The following is an 18,128-nucleotide window of genomic DNA, read 5'->3' as shown; positions in this document are numbered from 1 at the left end:
CCCGCCCGCCGCAGGCGCCGCGATTGGCTCCAAGCCGAGGAGGGAACGGGCGCGCCGCGGCGATTGGTCGGTACGCGTGTCCGTCAGGAAACAGCGCAGTTCGATTGGACAGGGAGCGCGCCCGTCACCGCGCTGTGGGGCCGCCTCGGCCCCGCCCCCTCGCTGCCGTGCCTGAGGGCTCGGTCGGGGGGAGGCGGCGGGAGGCGAACCGAGGGTCCCCCAGTGCCCGCCCTGCGCCCCCGGCCCGGGGCCTCTTCCTTGCCGATCACCGCCTCCGGCTGTCCCCGCCGCCTTTGTCTCCTTCCTAAAGCCACCGGCTGATGGGGCAGCGCGGGACGCGGATCCCGGCGCTGCGGTCCGCCCCGAGCGGCGCGGCCGGTGCGTCCCGGCTGCGAGGGCCACGGCAGCCGGGGGTTAGCAAGGTCACAGAGGCCTCGGTGAGCCGTGAGACCGCTCCTCGCCACCCACACCTGGCCCTCGGCCCCGAGCAAGAAGTTGGTGCTGGTTCGCGTGGGCCGATGGGGTCCGGTGTCCAGCGGGTGAGACACAGCAGCGCCCTTGGCGTGGTCCCTGCGAGCTCGGTGAGCTGGAGACCTGTCTGGGCAGCTGGCCCTGTACTACATGCGGGTCTGCTTGCTGGCAAATGGTGGGGCTGGTCTGGTTCCTTCTTGAGAGCGATGTTGGTGAAGATGGCTACAGGAGCCCCTGCCTGTCTGCACAGAATCATAGAACCATGGAACAGCCCAGGCTGGAAGGGAGCTGGAAATCATTGATCCAATGATCTAGGCTCCCTTTTGTGGGATGGAGCCTAGATGAGATTGTAGAGCACCTTGGCAGCTTGGAAACCTCCCGTGACAGGGACTCTACCCCCACATCCCTGCGTTTCAGCCATTTTTACGTCGTGCCTTGTTTTCTCCACGTGGTCCTTTGTGAGGAGAGCCTCCACCTTCTTTGTAGCACTCTGGTATATTGAGATTAGCCTCCTGCCTCCAAGCCTTCTCTCCTTCAGGGAGATAAGATGTAACTCCTTCTGTCTTTCCTCACAGGGCAGGTTGTCCTCACCACCCCGTTTAGTGGTATCAGGAACCTGGGTGAAGGTGCTTTCAAATCCATCACCCAAGTCCTTGTGAAGATGGACAGCGTGGAGCCCAGTGGCAATCTCAGGGAGACCCCACTTGCAACAGGCTGCCACCCTGAGTTAAAAACATTGGTCAGGACCCTCTGAGTGCAGCCTCTTGGCCCATTTTCTTGCAAACCACCCTGCAAAACACAGTCTGTGTCTCGCCACTTAGTCCAAGAGAAGGCTTCCTCATCGGTGGAAGCAGAGTGAGAAGACTCCCAGTGTAGTAAGTGGCTTACAGGACTTGCTAGCTGAATTTGTTTCTGTGGCTGCCAAACCCAGAGGGATGCAGAGTGCAACCCTGCTGGAAGTAGATCAATGGAGAATGGGTATAGGATTGCTTTTGCAGTTGAGCAGCCAAATAAGAGGGAGGGAAATAATTCAGAAGGCAGCCAAAATAAATATTATTTTCTTCTTCCTTTGCTCCGTGTGTGGGGAAGAAAGTAAACCCTCCCCAGCTGTATCAGACAAAGCGTTGTTCAATCTGAAATGGTGCTTGTAAGCTTTCTGAGCTAGGAAGGAAAGCAAATGGTGTGCTGTTTACTCATTTTCAGTTATCCTGAAACACAGTAATAAAGGCTCTCCTCCAAGAAGTTGGAGGAGGTTCAGTTTCCCAATTCTGCCTGGCATGATGTGAATTTGCATCTCTCAGATAGCTCATCTCCTCTGTGAGCACATACATCTGATTTAACTCAGCTTGCTGTGTTTCTCACCTTCTTGGTTTCTCTTTGGTCTTTGTTTTTTAGTTTGTGTTTTCCTTTCAGTATTTCTTATACTTGTACCTATTTTTATTTTTAACCAAAAAAACCCCAAACAAAATGCTCCCCCTCCCAAAAACAAAAAAAAAAAAAAAAAAAAACCAAAAAAAAAAACCTTGCAACTCTGAGAGCACACAGCCCACAGGGCTGGAGCTGTGCACAGATCTCTTGTGGTTGAAACAGTCAATGAGGAACATGCCATCTGTGAACACCAAGCTTTCTTTTCTTGGCACTTTTTTTCCAAATACACCACTGAAATTTCTGCTATGGACAAATGTCATACTTGCCAGATGACATTTCTAGTAAATTAGTCTTGTGTGATAGGGCCCTGGGATTTTAGCAGACAGTTTCACCATAACACTGCAAAAAATAACAGCCTGAGAAATCACGGAATGTACCAGATTCAGAAAATCGCATTGGAACACTGCAGTAATCAGATTTTCTTTAATAATTAAATTTTCTTTCCTGTGTGTTTTTAGAACTGCCTTTCTGCAAATGTGGAAATGACATACTGTTTGACCAAATTCTTATTTACCACTTTTATTTACTCAGTGTTCCCTGAAACAGAATATTTCACCCTGCTTCTGTGCAGCATATGGGCTCCAGTGTCACCAGGCAGCAGACCCTGCTTTGCTGACTTAGTGCAGTATTTCATTATCACACTGTGGGGATGTTAGGATATTCTAAATATTTAAATTGCAACATTGAGGCTTCCCCTCTCAGCTACTGTGAGCAGCCTTGGAGCAGACATTCCCTCTGTCTGTGCCTCGAGCACAGGAAAGGAGGGAAGGATTATGGAAATACACCCCAATTATGTAAGTTTGAGCAGCAGACTCAGCAGAAGGATTTCACTGTCATGTTGCTTGTCAGACTTGCTTCTTTTGTATAAAAAGAGAGAGAGAAAAAAGATGCTAAAGCTGCCTGAAATAGATCTTTTCATACAATTTTTATTACCTGGAGCTGATAAACAGAATTAATGGTTTCAGTCCACTACCCTCCAATTAGAATAACAATTAGTGTTATTTGCTTACTACCACACAGTCAAAGACAACCACATAATTGCAGAAAGAGGAGAACAATGACATGAAAAAAAAATCCCCAAATCTGGTAGACATTTAAATCACATGATTATGCTCATAGTTTGGAAGAACATGTTGTTACTAGGACATTTTTATCTCCTCTTCCTTTTGTGCCTTGTCTTTCTTACATCCTTTACTGTAATTTACATTGCATTATTAGTTCACTGTGGCAAGGAATGTGTCTTACAATGCTAAAGCGTTACACTTGCAGAGTTTTTGTTCCTTCTTTGGAATTTAGTCTCAGCAGTCAAAGAAAGTAGTGCACTGATCACCCTCCTGTTGGAAGGTAACACTACCTCGGTTGCAGAGGGATGGTGAAAACACCAGCATACCTGGACAAACTGATCTAGATTTTTTTTCTCACTTTTAACTTTTCCTTTATTTTCTTTTCAGTTTGTCCATGCTCTCCTCTAGGCTGGACAGCACTTACTGCCACTTGCTACTTGGGATCAGATTCCAAATAACTCTTGAGTTTAATTTTCTAAGAAAACTTGGTCTAGTGAGTACTTCTGAGAAAAAAAAATCCTTTGATTGCAACTGAAAAACATTTTTAAATGCTCCCATGCCAGGGGAAACCCAACTGCAGTCAGTCCAAATACACAATCCATAAATTCCCAAAACCAGAACCGAGTGCCAAATAAAACTGCATTATCTGTGAAATCAGGTCGTAAGCATTCTAAATGGTCCCTACAAAAGTACACGGCTGGAACATATCTGGCCAAAAGCCGTCTGCACATCACTGCTCTGCCCCTGCAGCACGGCACAGCAGCTGCTCACCTCACATGGCAGCGCTGCACTGTCCCTGAGGCAATGAAAAATACTCAGAAGAAAACAAGGCAGCTTTACCAGAGGAAGGAAGAGCTGAGGAGCTGCTCTGGGCACGGCCTGGGCTCCCTGGCTGAGTGGGAGGAGGGCAGAGCCTGAGCTCCTCTTTGCTACCTGGGCTCAGCCTGCTCACTACACCAAGGGAGGCTGAGGCCCCACGAGAGAATGAATCAATGGCTGTAAAATAAAAGTCCTTAGCACAACAAGTGAGGCACGAGGGGACAAAATCAATCTGCTTTTGCAACTTTCATATTAGCATTTTCCATTATGTATATTTTTTGACTTTGCATACTGTGTTCTTTTTCTTTGTTATATACAGGGTGTATGATTAACCTCTGTTAAAAGGATAAAAGGGCAACCTGAGGGGTTATCCTGTGGGATTTTTCAGATGTGAACGCAGCAGAGATACAGCAGATAAAAGCCACTACACTTGCTTGCACTAGTGCAGCCACAGCAGAGATAAAAGTCCCAGTGTCACAGCTTTTACCCAGGCATGGGCCCCTCGGTGGGTGGTGGTTGTTTTTTTACCTTTATGGTTTCTCTGGTTACCGGCATTCCTGCTTGGATGGACAGTGTAACCACTCCCACCACTCCTTCTACTCAGTACTTCCTCTCTCTGGTTCATACCACTTTTCTCTGCATAAACACTAGACACCATTTGTTGCTCAAGACACTGCAATAGCACTTTCACTTCCCCACCCAGGGATGGCTTTTCTTCTTTGGAGCTGTAGAATAAAATTACTGCAGTTGTGAAATGCCTTCCTTTTGCTGGCAGGTGGCTGAATTGTCGGCATCTTTGTAAGAGCTGGATGCCTCCAGTGACATATGGATGTGCTGCACACGTTGCCTGTGCCCTGTGCAAGGTCAAGTGCTTGGAAAGAAGCCCAGACAGCTTCCTGGCTCAGGAAATGTGGACACAGTGAGCAGGACATTGGGGTGATGGAGAGAAAAGAGGACTGACCCATGCGGTGTGCAGGGGTAAGAGGCCCTGGCTACCTGTCAGTGTAAAGCTCTCAGGACTGCTCACACAAAATAACCCTGGGGCCGCTTGTCTGGCTGAGGAAGCCAAAAGCCTTCCTGTCCCATGGACACAAACCATGCCCTCAGCCACCTCTGACCTTTGCTTACACCCTGAACTGCCATCTGTGGGGACAGTTTTATCCAGACACCCAGACTGTCCTCCCTATCTTAAAATAGCTGCTCCATTTTAATGAGATTTTGGAGGCATTTTTTTGTTCCTGAATGTTGCATTCCCAGAGGAGAAAGGAGTCACAGTTCTGTACTTACATTAGGCAACAGTTCTTAAAAATCATCAGTGCTCAATTAGTGAAGCAGGGGTTGCTTCTCAGAATCACCATTTGGTAAGCACCTGTGAAGAGCTACCAGAAAGAATATGATTGACTAAAATAGTAAAGTAACTGGTGTCTGGTGGTGTGTATTTTGCTCTTGGATGGTGAAAATTTAACTGATGCATAAAGCTCAGTCTCAAAGCAAGATAATTTCTGGGAGCCAGGTGCTTTCCTATGAGTTTTTCCCATTTCTAATCTTGATTTCCTTTGTCTCTTTCCATTCAGGATGAAGCAGCAGCACTGGACTACTTTGCTTGCTGTGGTAGGAATGCAAACTGGTGATGGATTTTGATCTGACTGGTACACTAGGATGTCTGCAGGGTGAGGCTGGGTACAGTACAGAGGTTTCCCCACTTTTGTGCTGGCTGGAGATGCACCACCCCAGAGCACAACTTTGTCTTTGCTTGGGTTCCCAGAGTGGTTTAATGCACATTACACAGCATGAATACTTTCTAAGTATTTTACAGCATGAATACTTTGTAAGACCAAAGCAGCTCTGCTTACTGATGTCCTTGTGCTTGATGTGCTACATGAGGATTGGTTCTATTGATTAGCACTAAAATGTTGTCTCTGCCTATTTTTGCCTATTCCAAAGAAGGTTCTGCTGGCTAAAGCCAAACAAAACATTTGTACCATTCCACCCAGCTAGCTGCAATAGCTGCAATAGCCTTGTGATTTCCCTATGGCATTACTTTTGCCACCTTCCTGAGCCTGACACTAAGCACAAGGATTCTGACTCTAACAAAAGGGGTGAGTTCACCAAATATTGTTTCACAAGAAAAAAAGAGGGAAAGGAAAGGAAAGGAAAGGAAAGGAAAGGAAAGGAAAGGAAAGGAAAGGAAAGGAAAGGAAAGGAAAGGAAAGGAAAGGAAAGGAAAGGAAAGGAAAGGAAAGGAAAGGAAAGGAAAGGAAAGGAAAGGAAAGGAAAGGAAAAGGAAAGGAAAGGAAAAGGAAAGGAAAGGAAAGGAAAAGGAAAGGAAAGGAAAGGAAAGAAAGGAAAGGAAAAGGAAAGGAAAGGAAAGGAAAGGAAAGAAAGGAAAGGAAAGGAAAGGAAAGGAAAGGAAGAAAAGTATAATTCCCACTTGTGCTTTGCCCTAACTGACAGTGTCTAAACCTGTGACAATGACGTGGCTGCTGCTGGCAGCCACAGCTGAGAACGCTGTGGTGGGGGTGGAGGATCAGGCTCAGTGAATTCATGGTAGGTATCTCTGTTCACTCAGCTTTTTCTTGTGCAATTGCAACAAAATTCACCACCTGAGCTATGCAGGACTACTCATTCAGCGGGCACAACCTCCCTGCCTGAGGAAGTGCTGTTTATACAAATAAGGGCTGTGGAGCATCTTTGCTGCCCCTTCAGAGCTCCAGTGACTTGGCTAGGAAGTTGCACTTGAAGGATGTCCCTAAGGTGCCATTGACACACTTTCCTGGGTGACACTTCAGCTTTTCACACTCCAGGAGCGTTCATGCGTTGTCCAGCTGTTGCCACATATTTAGACAGGCTACCTGCCATATGGTGATGTAAGATAAGTCATTTTAATGATACATGGGAGAGCAAACTTTTGAGATTTTATTTATTTTTTCATCTTATGATGTCTTTGCTGGAGAAGAGTTGCTGCTGAGAAGAAATCATTATTATGCCAGCAGGAATACTTGTCTAGCACAAACAGTTTCTCCAGTAGAGAAAAGTTTATGCAGCCTCCGTGAATTTTTAACGTAGCTGCAGCTTTTGCTCTTAATATAACAAGGCTTCCTGAAATACATGCTCTAAGTCACTAGCAGCCCATTGCACATGCCAAATATCAAATAATTAATAACAAAATTGACTCCCAAATTAAAGAAAAATGTAATGGTCCAGAAATACTGTCATTTATCATTCTGTAGACCAGTAGAAATCAAGAGTCATGAATTAGGCCTGTCCTGTTCCTCCCCTAAGGCACAGCTTAAAAATCAGGAGTCATATTTTTGTGGTTAAATCAATCTGAACTATTTTGTTCACTTTGTGGTAACTTGAATCTGTATCTCATAGTTGGATCATGTTTTCAATTACGATTTGAAGTTCCCACAACAGCTGCAGATTTCCTGTTTAAGGAAAGCCAAGATTCTCCCACACCTGACCCATTGTGGGTAAAGAAATGAATTTTGTTACTTTGCTAAAAGTGCAGGTGTTGGCCACTGTGAATACAGGTGGTATGTTTCAAAGACAGACAATAATCTACAGAATCAAGTAATACACTGGACTGATTGTGAAATTTTATCTCCACATGCTTTTGAGTTACTTTTTTGTATCCTAAAGCATTTTGCCAGATAAATACTCTCTTTTCCTCCTTTGCATTTCAAATTTTGCATCTTAAATATTGTTTCTACTGCTGTGTTTCAGGGACAATTTTAAGTCCTTGTATGCCACAATCCACCAGGACTAAAGATGAAGGTAAAATTTCTGATACAAAAGCAGAAAACAGCCTGAGAGGTTCATAAAAAGGCCATAGAAAACCCAACTTTAGTTGCAGCAGTATTGTTGAATTCAAGCCTCAAACAGAAGAAACAGGTGGGCATGGCAAAGGGTCCTTTATCCAGCATTCCCTGGGGGGAGTGAGGATGCTCATGTAGCCTCTGCTGCTTGAGCTCTTTTGGTACAGCACTGTGCTTCAGCTGCAGAGCTGTGCAGGCACAAAATCTGTGTGTATGCTATGCCTAAATTGGGGAGGGGGTGGGGGGTAGATCTGCACATCTGCATGTGGGAAGCAAGTTCTTATCACCTGCTGCCTGCAAGCCAAGCACATCCCCCTCCCACATGAAGGCCCAGTTTTGCCCTGTGGTTTCCCCAGAAACCCTCCTCCCTGCATCTCTATGTAGCTGTTGCTCAAACAGGAACTGTTTTGCCTTTGCAGCCTTTAGCAGATGATGCTTTAATCTCCCTTTGGCATCTCCCTGCCAGTTGCCAATGCAGCCATGTGCACATCTGAGAGCAAATTTTCTAGATCAGCACTGGGAGGTAAAATGCTTTCCCTATTTTTGTTTTCTCTCTGCTTCATCCTAGCTCCTCCTGCTTCCTTCTCTGGCCCCTTTTTATATCCTCCCCACCTTTTGCTGGACTCTGACTGCAAAAGCAAACTGGTTCTTGTTGCTGGTGCTGGGACCCTTATATAGGTCAACCCCTGTGAGCCAAGAGTCTGAGCTGCAGTCAACCTGCAGCTGCTTCATGATGCAGGAGGGTAATCGGGCTGACCACTTCTTGTGCCACTTGCCCCTGCCTCTCTTCTGCTTCCTTGGCAGATCCAGAAGGGCCATGCTGTGCCAGCCCACCTGGCTGCAAGCTGCACAGAAATCCCTGGTTTGTCAGTCCAGGAGCCCAAAGCAACTGAAAGATCTTCCCAGAGCCACGAGCTTGTCCTGCTGCTGGGAAATGCTTCTGTGTCCTTTCAAGCAGACATCCAGAGCTGCAGTTTAAAATGTCACTCAGAAATGTTCTGTGCCTGCAGGTGGAAGGGGGGAGGTGGCATCTGCCAGCTGTTGGGTTGTCCTGAAAGGCTGTTTTGTCCACTGTGAGACCCCCTTGCTCTCTCCAGAGATGCAGGTCCATAGAGGAGTTACCTCACCGGAGAGAAAAACGTTGAATGATGCAGAGCTGCCCTCCTTGTCATGTGTCTGCTTGGCTTGCTTAGGCATTTTTGAAAATCCTCTGAGCCCCCCACCCAGTGTTTTGTAGGGTCCTTAGCACTGAAAATCAGTCTCAGCATGAGCCTCCGTCCCTCTCCTATCAGCTTTCAGTAACAATAAATGGAAAGCAAATCCAAATCTTCGCCCCATCAGAAACCGGAGCTGCAAAGCTGTCCTATTGTTTCATAAGCTACTTTTATTTTTGAGCCTTCAGACCTGTGGCACATCCTCTGCAAAGGTTAAATTCAAAATTTGCTGCATAAGCTAGGGAGGAAAGTCTGTCTCTCAGCACACTTAAGAGTCCCCTAACCCCCTCCAAAACAAAATGGAAGTTCTCTGGTTCAAGGCAGCCTACACGGCAGCGAGCTGCAGGAACTGTAAGCTATTATTTCAGTTCCCAAGAAAAGTAATTACTATAGCAACCAACACATCCGAATGGCTCTTTGGCTGCTGCCGAGACACAAACAACTTGCACACAAAGGCACATCAGAAACATGCTGTGTAAAATGTTCTCGGGAAGCTCTGTGTTTTCCAGAGCTCTATAAAATGTGCGTAACAGGCTTCTGAGAAATGACTGCCAGAATAACAGCAAGCAATTGTGCCATGCCATGATCCCAAAATAACCTAATCAATGGCTCAGTATATTTGCCCATGAAGAGATGAAGAAAAAAAAAAAAAAAAAAAGAGCAGAGGCTCCATTTTAAGCCTACGTGCCGGGAAGTTCCCAGCAGAGCTGAAGATACATTCTACAGACAATAAAATGGTGGGGGAATGTCTCCGCTTTTGTTCTGCCCGCTGATTCCAACTCCCTGCAGGCTTCACGTGCCAGCTCATCCCCTCGGGCTTATACAGAGAGCGTTGGGGAAAGGGATTTAATTACAGCCTTGTAATGCTGGAGGGTGTAAGAAGCAATGTCTGTGTTCTTTTCTGTGTCTGTGCAGCAACCAGCCCCCACAGATCGCATCTCCAGCTGCAGTGCTGGGCACATCACTGCTGCTCTTACTGAACAAGGAAGTTTCTTGAGCAACAGCAAGCTGTGACCATTGGCCATTGCTTAAGTATTACAGCGTTTGGAGTGTCTCTGTCACATTTCAAATCAAAATGCCACTGGTGTGTAACAGCTTGAGAGCTCCTGGCCTCTGCCTGCAAAGCTGCACCACTTGGTGGTGCCAAGAAAAACACCCTGGGTTCCCCCAAAACAAGAGATCTGGTCCAAGCAACCTGGTCCAGGAGTATTGTCCAAAGTTTCCTCACAGGGCACACACCATGTCAGCTGTCTCAAGGATGGTGAGCAGCATTAACATCACTCTCCTGTTCCATTGCAGAAGGCAGCTGTGATGAAAATGGAGTTTATGGATCTGTTCTGGGAACTCAGAACAGAGTTGGATCCTATAAGTGAGCACAACACATCAGAAACTTGAATTGCCCTTTAAAATTATTTTCTTAACCAGCTGAGTCTTCAAGTCTTGCTCTGTGTCCAGAATAAACTGCAAATCACAGCTGGATTTAACATAAAGACAAAATAAAGGAAGGAAATGTAGTGATGTAATTTATTACAGAACTGCCTGCTGACCAAAAAACCAAGATCCTCTCATAGAGACAGAGTTTTGGTTGACTGTTGTCTTTTAAGCAAAGTTACTTTATTTTGGATTAAAGAAAAGCATGGGGAAAAAAGCAAAGTATTTTGAAAAATATATTGAAAAAGTAAAGTATTCCTACAAAAACAGCATAAGCATGTATAATATCCAATGCTTCACTTCTGTTGTGCAAAATTGGTAGCTGCCCTGCAGGCACCTGGAATTTCCAAGCTTCTGATCCCAGGGAAGTAAATTCTCCTCTGTAATTTTTCTCATAACAATTATGTGATAAGAGTTGATCATATGTTAAATGGCTCCCCTAAAACAAACAAACAAACAAACAAATTTCTTTTTCACAGTGTACCTTTTACCAGCTTTGTGGTGGAGGAAAGACAGGACCACTCACAGGCTGACTTTCCAGTTTGCCTTTTGTACTAAACAGAAATGTCTTTCCTGGTGTTGAGGAGCTGGGACCAGTGGGACCAGGCACACAACCTGCCTTCATGTCACACTTTTTCTATACCTGCTGTGATAGAGCAGATAAATCCCTGCTCCTCACCTGCATTTTGGCTTGGGAAAGGCTGCTGCATTTTCCAAATGTGAGAGAGGGCAGATAAGGACTAGAGAGCTGGTGAGCTCTGCCCAGCTGCTCGTGCGGAGCTGCAAGGCAGAGAAGTGAAACCAAAGTCTCAGAGACAATAGCGAGCTCTTCTGAGCTGTGGAAGTGCCCTGCTGCCAATGCCAGGTGTGTTCAGGTCCAGTACTGCAGTTTTCTTCTGGAAAGAAAGAGGAGAACATGAAAGGAGCTTGCATTTGACCATCAGTCTAAGTAAAACTCAGTGCCACAGTGAACAAGGCCCCAAAACCCCACTTTCTTAAAAATAGGAATGACTAAAAAGAAAATCCATTGTGGTGAGATGCTGATCATGACTTGCTTGTATCCTGCCCTCCCCCTTGTTCACCTCCCCCATTCACCAACGGCAGAGGAGCAGGATGCATTCAAAGGTGAGCCATGAGTAATCCTCAAAGTCATGAAGCAGGATTCTTAGAATAGCTTGCTCAGATCCTGAAGCTGACATTGCTCCTTACTGTTCCCTACAGGATTCAGGCTTGTGCAATCTGGTTTCTTCTCTAGTTTATCTGCCTGCTTGAAAATCACGTGGCTGGTTCATGAACAGATTTGTCTCTGGTATTGCTTTTGCAAGCACACAGCCTTAGATGGCCACTGGGGCTCGAGTGGTCTTGCATCTGCAAAGGGAGGTGAGAAAATCAGTGTTCATGACTTACATCTGACTGAGAGTTGGATCTGGACCTTTTCTGGTGTGAATCAGAAAAGTAAATCAAAATGGCAGCTCCTCTTACGTTAAAAACCCCACAGCTTAATGAAATCTTGTCTTTGCAGAGCAGAAATGCTTCCTGTGTCTGGAGAAGTACATGAAGAGAGAGGTGTTGAGGGAGCTGAAGTGCTAAGGAGCAAACTTCTGGGAATGCTCTGCACATGAAAACACTCCATGAATCAGTTATAAATGAGACTGACCTCTCATCCATCCGTCCGTCCATCCATCCATCCATCCATCCATCCATCCATCCATTGCCTTCCTTATTCCAAAAATTGGGCTGCTCCCTATCCTGTCTCACGTGGGAGGTGATACTGATGAGCAGAAAAAAGGTATGTTTGCTTCAAATGTTGTTTGTGGATAGAGAGCACGGGTTGTGAAGGTGCAGAAGGAAACACAGGAACTGCCGTCGCTAACAAAGAAATGCAGATTTCCAAACCATCTCTGCCCAGCCCCAGGTGGGAGGTTTGGTTTCTGTGTTCACTTGGAATTTGTAGTTGGTCTCGTCAAAAGATGATGGATGTGTTGGAAATTAATATTTAGCAACCTCTGGTTGACCGATTCAGGTTTTTTGATGGTAGTTATTGGTTCTTTGAACAAATTTTGAAAATGGGCCCTCATAGAAATACAAATTGCAGTGAGGTGCTCTTGTGCTTTGCGCTAGAGAGGTCAAAAATGTGCACATACATACTTAAATGTTGCCGGGGTTTTCCCCACAGACTGAAAATACCTGCAAAGACAGGCAGAAATCGGTATTTCAGAAGATGACGACTTTTAATGGAGTCTGTGTCAGAGCCACAGCTTTGATGATAACAGCACCCCGGCCAGCAAATGCTCTGAGCCTGATTTACAGCACCATCAGCAAGGCGCTGCCTTGTGCCGCTTGTGGAGGGGCTAAGGGAGGGCACAAGGGGAGCAAACAGCATTTTGCCATGCCACGCTTTGCACGGGCCGTGAGAGTCGCGTCGGTGTGATGGAAGTGGGCGAGAGGAGCTGCTGGAGGCGATGCTTCGGCCCCCGGAACGGGCCGGGCAGCGCAGCCGCCGCCTCGCTCCCTCCCCTCGGCATCCTTCCCGCTGCCCCCCGGGCACCTCCCGGAGGCTGCTGCCCCTCGGTGACAGCCCCGGGATGCCCGGCGGGCGCGGCGCGGCTCCGCCCCGCGCGGGAGGCGAACGAGGGTTGTTCTGGCTGCCCTTTGGAGCTGGGAGTGCTCCGCTCCCGCCGCCATTGCTTCTTCCTCCCCAGCGTCCTTCCTTCCCGGCAGGAGGTGCCGGTGGCCGGGTTTTAGGGAGCGATGACAGCGGTGCGGAGAGAGGCGTTCGGGCGGATGCCCCCGGAGGAGGGAGGCGGAGAGGTGGAGAAGTTCGTCTTACAGTCGGACAGCGTGAGAGTGGAGATCCTGTCTTTTGGGTGCATCATCGCCACTCTGGAGACAAAAGACAGGGATGGGCAGTTTTCAGATGTTGTCCTAGGATTTGACACTTTAGAAGGTGGGTCTTAATACGTTTCTTAAAAAAGAAAAAAAATTAAAAGCCCACAATCGGGCAGTTTAACCAGCACTTACTGGTTTATTGCCACACTGCGTGATCTGCTTGTAAGGCCCCCTCCCCCCCAAAATTATGGGCTGAAGAGATACAGTTAGATACAGTTCCTGCTGCCTCTCCTGGGCTCTGTGGTGGATGTGGACCAGGGACACCGGTGGCAGCGTGCCTCTCTGTTGTGGCAGCTCTGAGTCATTCCTTAACTGGCAGTGACGGAGGCCTTTTCTTCAAATCTGCAAATACAAGATCCCATCAGGCTGTGTTAATCAAAGATGCAGGACTAATGAGCTGTGTGTCCTGTGAAACGCTGGGATTGCAGTCACCTATTTAGCCCTGGAGGGAAGCAGGGAGAGACACCTCTGAGTCCATAAGCACTTCTGGAGACTGCCCATCCTGTTCCAATGGTTCTATTTAACAACTGTGTGCTGTTTCTCTGGCCAGGTTACACGAGGAAGCACCCGTTCTTCGGTGCTGTCGTGGGCCGTGTTGCCAACAGGATTGCAAACGGGAGGTTCAGCCTGGACGGGAAGGAGTATCAGCTGTTCCTCAACAACGGGCCCAACAGCCTGCACGGAGGAGCCAAGGGGTTTGACAAGGTGAAAATCCCAGTGTCCTGTCAGCATGCAACCTGTGGGGTTGTGGCAAGAGCGTGTGATGTCTACACCCCTGAACCCTGTAGCATTTTCTGGTGGTTACTGAGTTGAAACAGCTCAGAAAGTGCTGTGAGTGCACAAACGGGGAAGTGAGACAGATCCTGCAAGCTGCTGGGTTGGCTTGTCTTTGCCTGAGTTTGCAGGGCTCACTTATGTCATCCTTGGATGCCGAGCAGAGGGTTGCTGTGCTTCCTCTGTGTGACTGCAGCCCTGAGCCTCATGAGCCCCTGAGTTCTGACAGGGTTGCTCTGGGCAAGGGTTGTTCTGGGCTGCTTCTGCACAGCCTAGGTTGGGACATGGCAGTGAGGACCCAGCCTCAGGAGCAATGGAGGCTCCCCAGGCACCAGCTGCACCACCCTGGAGTGTGACATGGAGTTGTGCAAGTGCCCAAAGAAAACCTCCTGGGGAACAGTGGTCTGTCCGTGGAGACTCATTTCCACCGGCAGTCTCACGGCTGCTACCTGCCCATAGCTCCTCCCAGAGTCAGAAGGACATGAGTTTGCAAACTTATCATTGTTGCTTGCCTGTGACAGCACTCCCCAGTAAGGGAAGAGCAGGGTGGTGCTGCAGGTTCAGTCATTGCATTGCCCCCTTTGGTGCAGCTTCCATCCTGCAACAGCATCCCCCAGGCTCTCACTCTGACTCACAGCAGAGGGGGATTAGATCAGGCCTGCAGAATGCCCCAGTGTTCAGGATCACTGTCTCTCCTTCCTAGCCCTCCCCTATGACCTCCTGAGATGAAACACCCTTTCCCTGGCCCCAGGGCACGCAGCTTTTTCTCTCTCCTCCCAAGAGCTGCTGCTCAAGCCAGGTATTTGTGTACTGATGGTAAGAGCAGTGGAGGACCCTTCTCTTGAAAGCCTTGCTGATAACCCTGCTCCATTGCAGAGCAGGCTCAGAAGTCTCTGCTTTCCTGAAGCCTTGGGGTTTTTTTGATCAAGTGCATTTGCAACCAGCAAGTAACTGATCCACCATTTCCCCCAAAGAGCACATGAATGTGCAGGTGCAGCTGCTTTCATGGGGTTAATGCAGTTTTTTTGTGAAAGGAATCCAGGCTGATGGGAAAAAAACAGGGTGCCTGAAAAAAAAAATCACAGTGCAAACTGGCATGAGGTTGGGATGAAATGCTCCTCAGCAGCCTTAGAAAAAAGGGAATACTGGGGATAGCTTGGCTGTTGTACCTCCAAAGAGGACAGTTTGGTTGGTTTAAAGTCTCTTTATACACCCTGACACCTGTGATCTGCAGCTGAAAACATGCATTTCTTCACACCCAGGGCTTCCAGGCTGTTTTTTGCAGGCAGGGGATGTGGTCTCTTCTTCTGCTTCTTTACCTCTCTTGCTTGCTGATGTCTCACCAGTTTGCTGGGGACAAGATAGTGACATCTCCCAGCCAGAGCTTTGTGTCTGGCCCACAGGGCACGCTTGGACACTTGCCCAAGACCCCCTCCAGCCAGGAAACAGTCACTGTTCAGAGACAGTGAGCCCTAACTGGTCAACCCTAACAAAAAACACACATTAGCATTTGGCTGTGATTATCTTGGTCATCTTCTGAGCTTTTCCTGATTTTGCAGACATCAGTGCTGCGGTCAGCGTGTGGTCTGATGAGAGCATCTTGCAGCTGCACTTACAAGGCTGCCGTGTGTGACTACACTGCTGGGGGATTTTTGAAAATAACTCTCTTATCTTAGGAAAAAATAGTGATACCTGTACGTTTCCTGGACTTTAATAGTTTTTTTTTTCAAAGAACTTAAATAGAAACTCATATTTAAAAGCCGCAGCATCCTTACTGTAGCTGTGGGAGCTGCAGTCAAACTGCACACTGTGTAGGATGGCCTACTCTGCAGCCAGTGTATTTGTCACCCTCAGGTTCTGTGTTTGGTGAAAATGCTGGCTTTTGACCATGCCCCATGTTGGTGATCTCTGTGTAGGTCACGAGAGGGGTCAACTCAACAGCGCTACCTGGCCCTTGTTCCTAAATCTGTTCACTTTGGTTAGACAGTAACTATTCCTCAGGGAAATGTGAAGCTTCAGAGAGCCTCTTGTTGCACATCCATTCTCCCAGCATGAGGCCCATGGCCAGGGCCAAACAGGCTGTCAGGGCAGCAGTGTGCTGGCTTGCTTCCCTTGCCAGCATGTTTGGCTCCAAGCTGAGTACTGGTGCTGGTCTCTGGCAGGGACAAGAACCGGAGAGGTCCCAGCTCTCTGGATGTGTCTGACAGCACATCTGGTACCATTTAACCCAACCCCAGCCCCTGGGCAGGAGCCCCCGCTGTGTTCTTACACTGTCCTAGAAGCCAGTGCCTGGGTGGCAGCTTGTTGAAGAGGTGTTGCACATGAGAAAATCCATGGAAAGGGGGTAAGTCCAGCTGCAGGGCAAAAATCAAACGTGTGGACTCTCAGGCATGGCATAACACAGGCTGGAACAGACCCTTGTCACACTGCCAAATTGCCTCCTTTCTTTGGCTGCTCAGTGGAAACCTTGTTCCCTGCTGGCGGTCCTGGCTGACCAAGAGCAGGCTGGTGCTTGTGTTTTCCTTGGAAAGGTGTTTGTAAAAGCCTTTGTTTCAGTGTAACATCCCTTGTGTGCCTTTTGTCCCTATTTTTAGCCCAGCCTGGGGCAGGAGGGAAGGGCACTGTGTTCCCATTCCTGTCCCACCAAGGCCGTGCTCCGTGCAGGTTCTCTGGAGTGCCCAGGTGCTCCCAAATGGCGTCCGCTTCTTCCGGCTCAGCCCCGATGGCGAGGAAGGCTACCCTGGTGACCTGAAGGTCTGGGTGACCTACACCCTTAGTGGCAGGGAGCTGGCCATCAACTACCAGGCCCAGACCAGCAAGACAACCCCCATCAGCCTGACAAACCACGCGTACTTCAACCTGGCGGGGCAGGTAAGTGTGGGCAGATGGGCCCCGTGGAGACACACTGTGCAGGGGAGGAAAGCCTGGGGACCCGTGGGATGGTCATTGGCACCAACGTGCTGGTCTGGGGACACATCATGGTTTTGGGGACACAGCAGTGAAAATTGTCTCTGTGCATCATGGGCTGCATGCAGGAACAGGACTGAATCATGTGGGTCTCAGCTGAGGACACGTTGTCTGCATCCAGCTGAGCATGATGGTTCTCCTTTTGTGTGTAACTGGGGAGTTTCACTCTCTCCCGGTCCTTTGGGAAGATTAAGGAGGAGGTGCAGAGCTGGCATGCCCTGGTGGTGGCCTGGCATTTCTTAGTTGTATTCTGTTGGCATTTCTGAGAGGGTGATGCAGGTTGAAATCAGGGCCTGGAGTGGCAGCACCAAAACGCCCAGGTCAAAATGGGCAGAAGAGACATCCCAGAAAGGGGATGTGAGATAGCCAGGATTGCAGATTAGCAAGGTTGCAGCAGCAGGATGCAGAGGGCTCCTACACACCTGTACAGGGTCTTGTCAACCACATGGACAGTGAATTGCAGCTGTGTCTTAATCTCACAGTTTATAACTGTGCTTGGAGGAAAAGGATCTGAGAAATAAAGTGTTGCTGGGCAGAGCCATAGGATAATACAGTGCAGTCACATTTGGATATGAGACAAAGGCCCTTAAAAGTGTTTGTGAGAGACAGCCCAGCCCCTCTGAGCAGGAGCTGTGCCCAGGCTGCTGCCCTGAGAATGGCTGTGCAGTTGTTGGTGCTGGTGCTCCCAGAGGTGAATAATACCAGCACCTGCAGCGTGCAACTCAGGTGTGCTCCAGAGGAACAGGAGACCTTTGGGCATGAAATTGCTGCTCAGATTAGATAGTGACCTGAAGGCTCAGCTTTGAGCCTGCTCCCCGTCCAGCCCAGCAGGTTCCCTGCCCACATTCCTGAGGCTGTGGAAGAGGAGGAGGAACACACCCCCGCAGCGATGCAGATGAGACAAGAGGATGGGTTGCATTTCCCCTTGCTTGCTTCCTTCCCCTTCTTCCCTGCTGCTGTGTGCTCAGTACCCAGCATGTTTTGGCTAGTCAGTCTGCAGGGTGGTAGCCCTCAGTGAGGTACCAGTACAGACTGATGGCCCCATCCCTGTGGGATTTACAGCTCCTATGGCCCATGAAAGTTTTTGCCCGGGCTAGTACCTTTGTCCTGTGCCCAAGATCAAGGTGGAATGAGGGCCAGGAGGTGCTCCAGGCACTACCAAATCATCTGGGGCAGCACTGTGGACTATGATTTCACAACTCTGCTTAGGGCTGCTTGAACAGTGGCTGCAACAGGAATCCCAGCATTTCCCA

The 18,128-nt window shown here is 48.3% G+C and overlaps 1 protein-coding gene across 7 annotated transcripts in view; it reads left to right on the top strand.

Annotated features, from left to right (window-relative positions):
- The first annotated feature begins 141 nt into the window (after positions 1-141).
- Positions 142-18,128, top strand: part of GALM (galactose mutarotase) — a 23,593-nt gene continuing 5,606 nt past the window's right edge. Inside the window, exons 1-10 of one of the 7 annotated variants that reach the window (XM_053938182.1) lie at positions 142-581; positions 4,558-4,760; positions 5,357-5,452; positions 7,509-7,676; positions 8,020-8,123; positions 11,467-11,625; positions 11,768-12,034; positions 12,422-13,192; positions 13,685-13,839; positions 16,573-16,779. In XM_053938182.1, the coding sequence (XP_053794157.1) occupies positions 12,997-13,192; positions 13,685-13,839; positions 16,573-16,779 (558 nt within the window). In that variant the 5' untranslated portion in view covers positions 142-581; positions 4,558-4,760; positions 5,357-5,452; ... (3 more) ...; positions 11,768-12,034; positions 12,422-12,996. Of the gene's footprint in view, positions 582-4,534; positions 4,761-5,356; positions 5,453-6,210; positions 6,330-7,508; positions 7,677-8,019; positions 8,124-11,466; positions 11,626-11,767; positions 12,035-12,421; positions 13,193-13,684; positions 13,840-16,572; positions 16,780-18,128 lie in introns of those variants that run through there. The other 6 variants (XM_053938181.1, XM_053938180.1, XM_053938176.1 and 3 more) reach the window with 6 other exon arrangements.

This window comes from Vidua chalybeata, chromosome 3 (assembly GCF_026979565.1).
Source record: "Vidua chalybeata isolate OUT-0048 chromosome 3, bVidCha1 merged haplotype, whole genome shotgun sequence".
Taxonomy (NCBI): domain Eukaryota; kingdom Metazoa; phylum Chordata; class Aves; order Passeriformes; family Viduidae; genus Vidua; species Vidua chalybeata.
The sequence above is the reverse complement of the archived record's forward strand: the minus strand, read 5'-3'. Positions and strand labels throughout refer to the sequence as shown.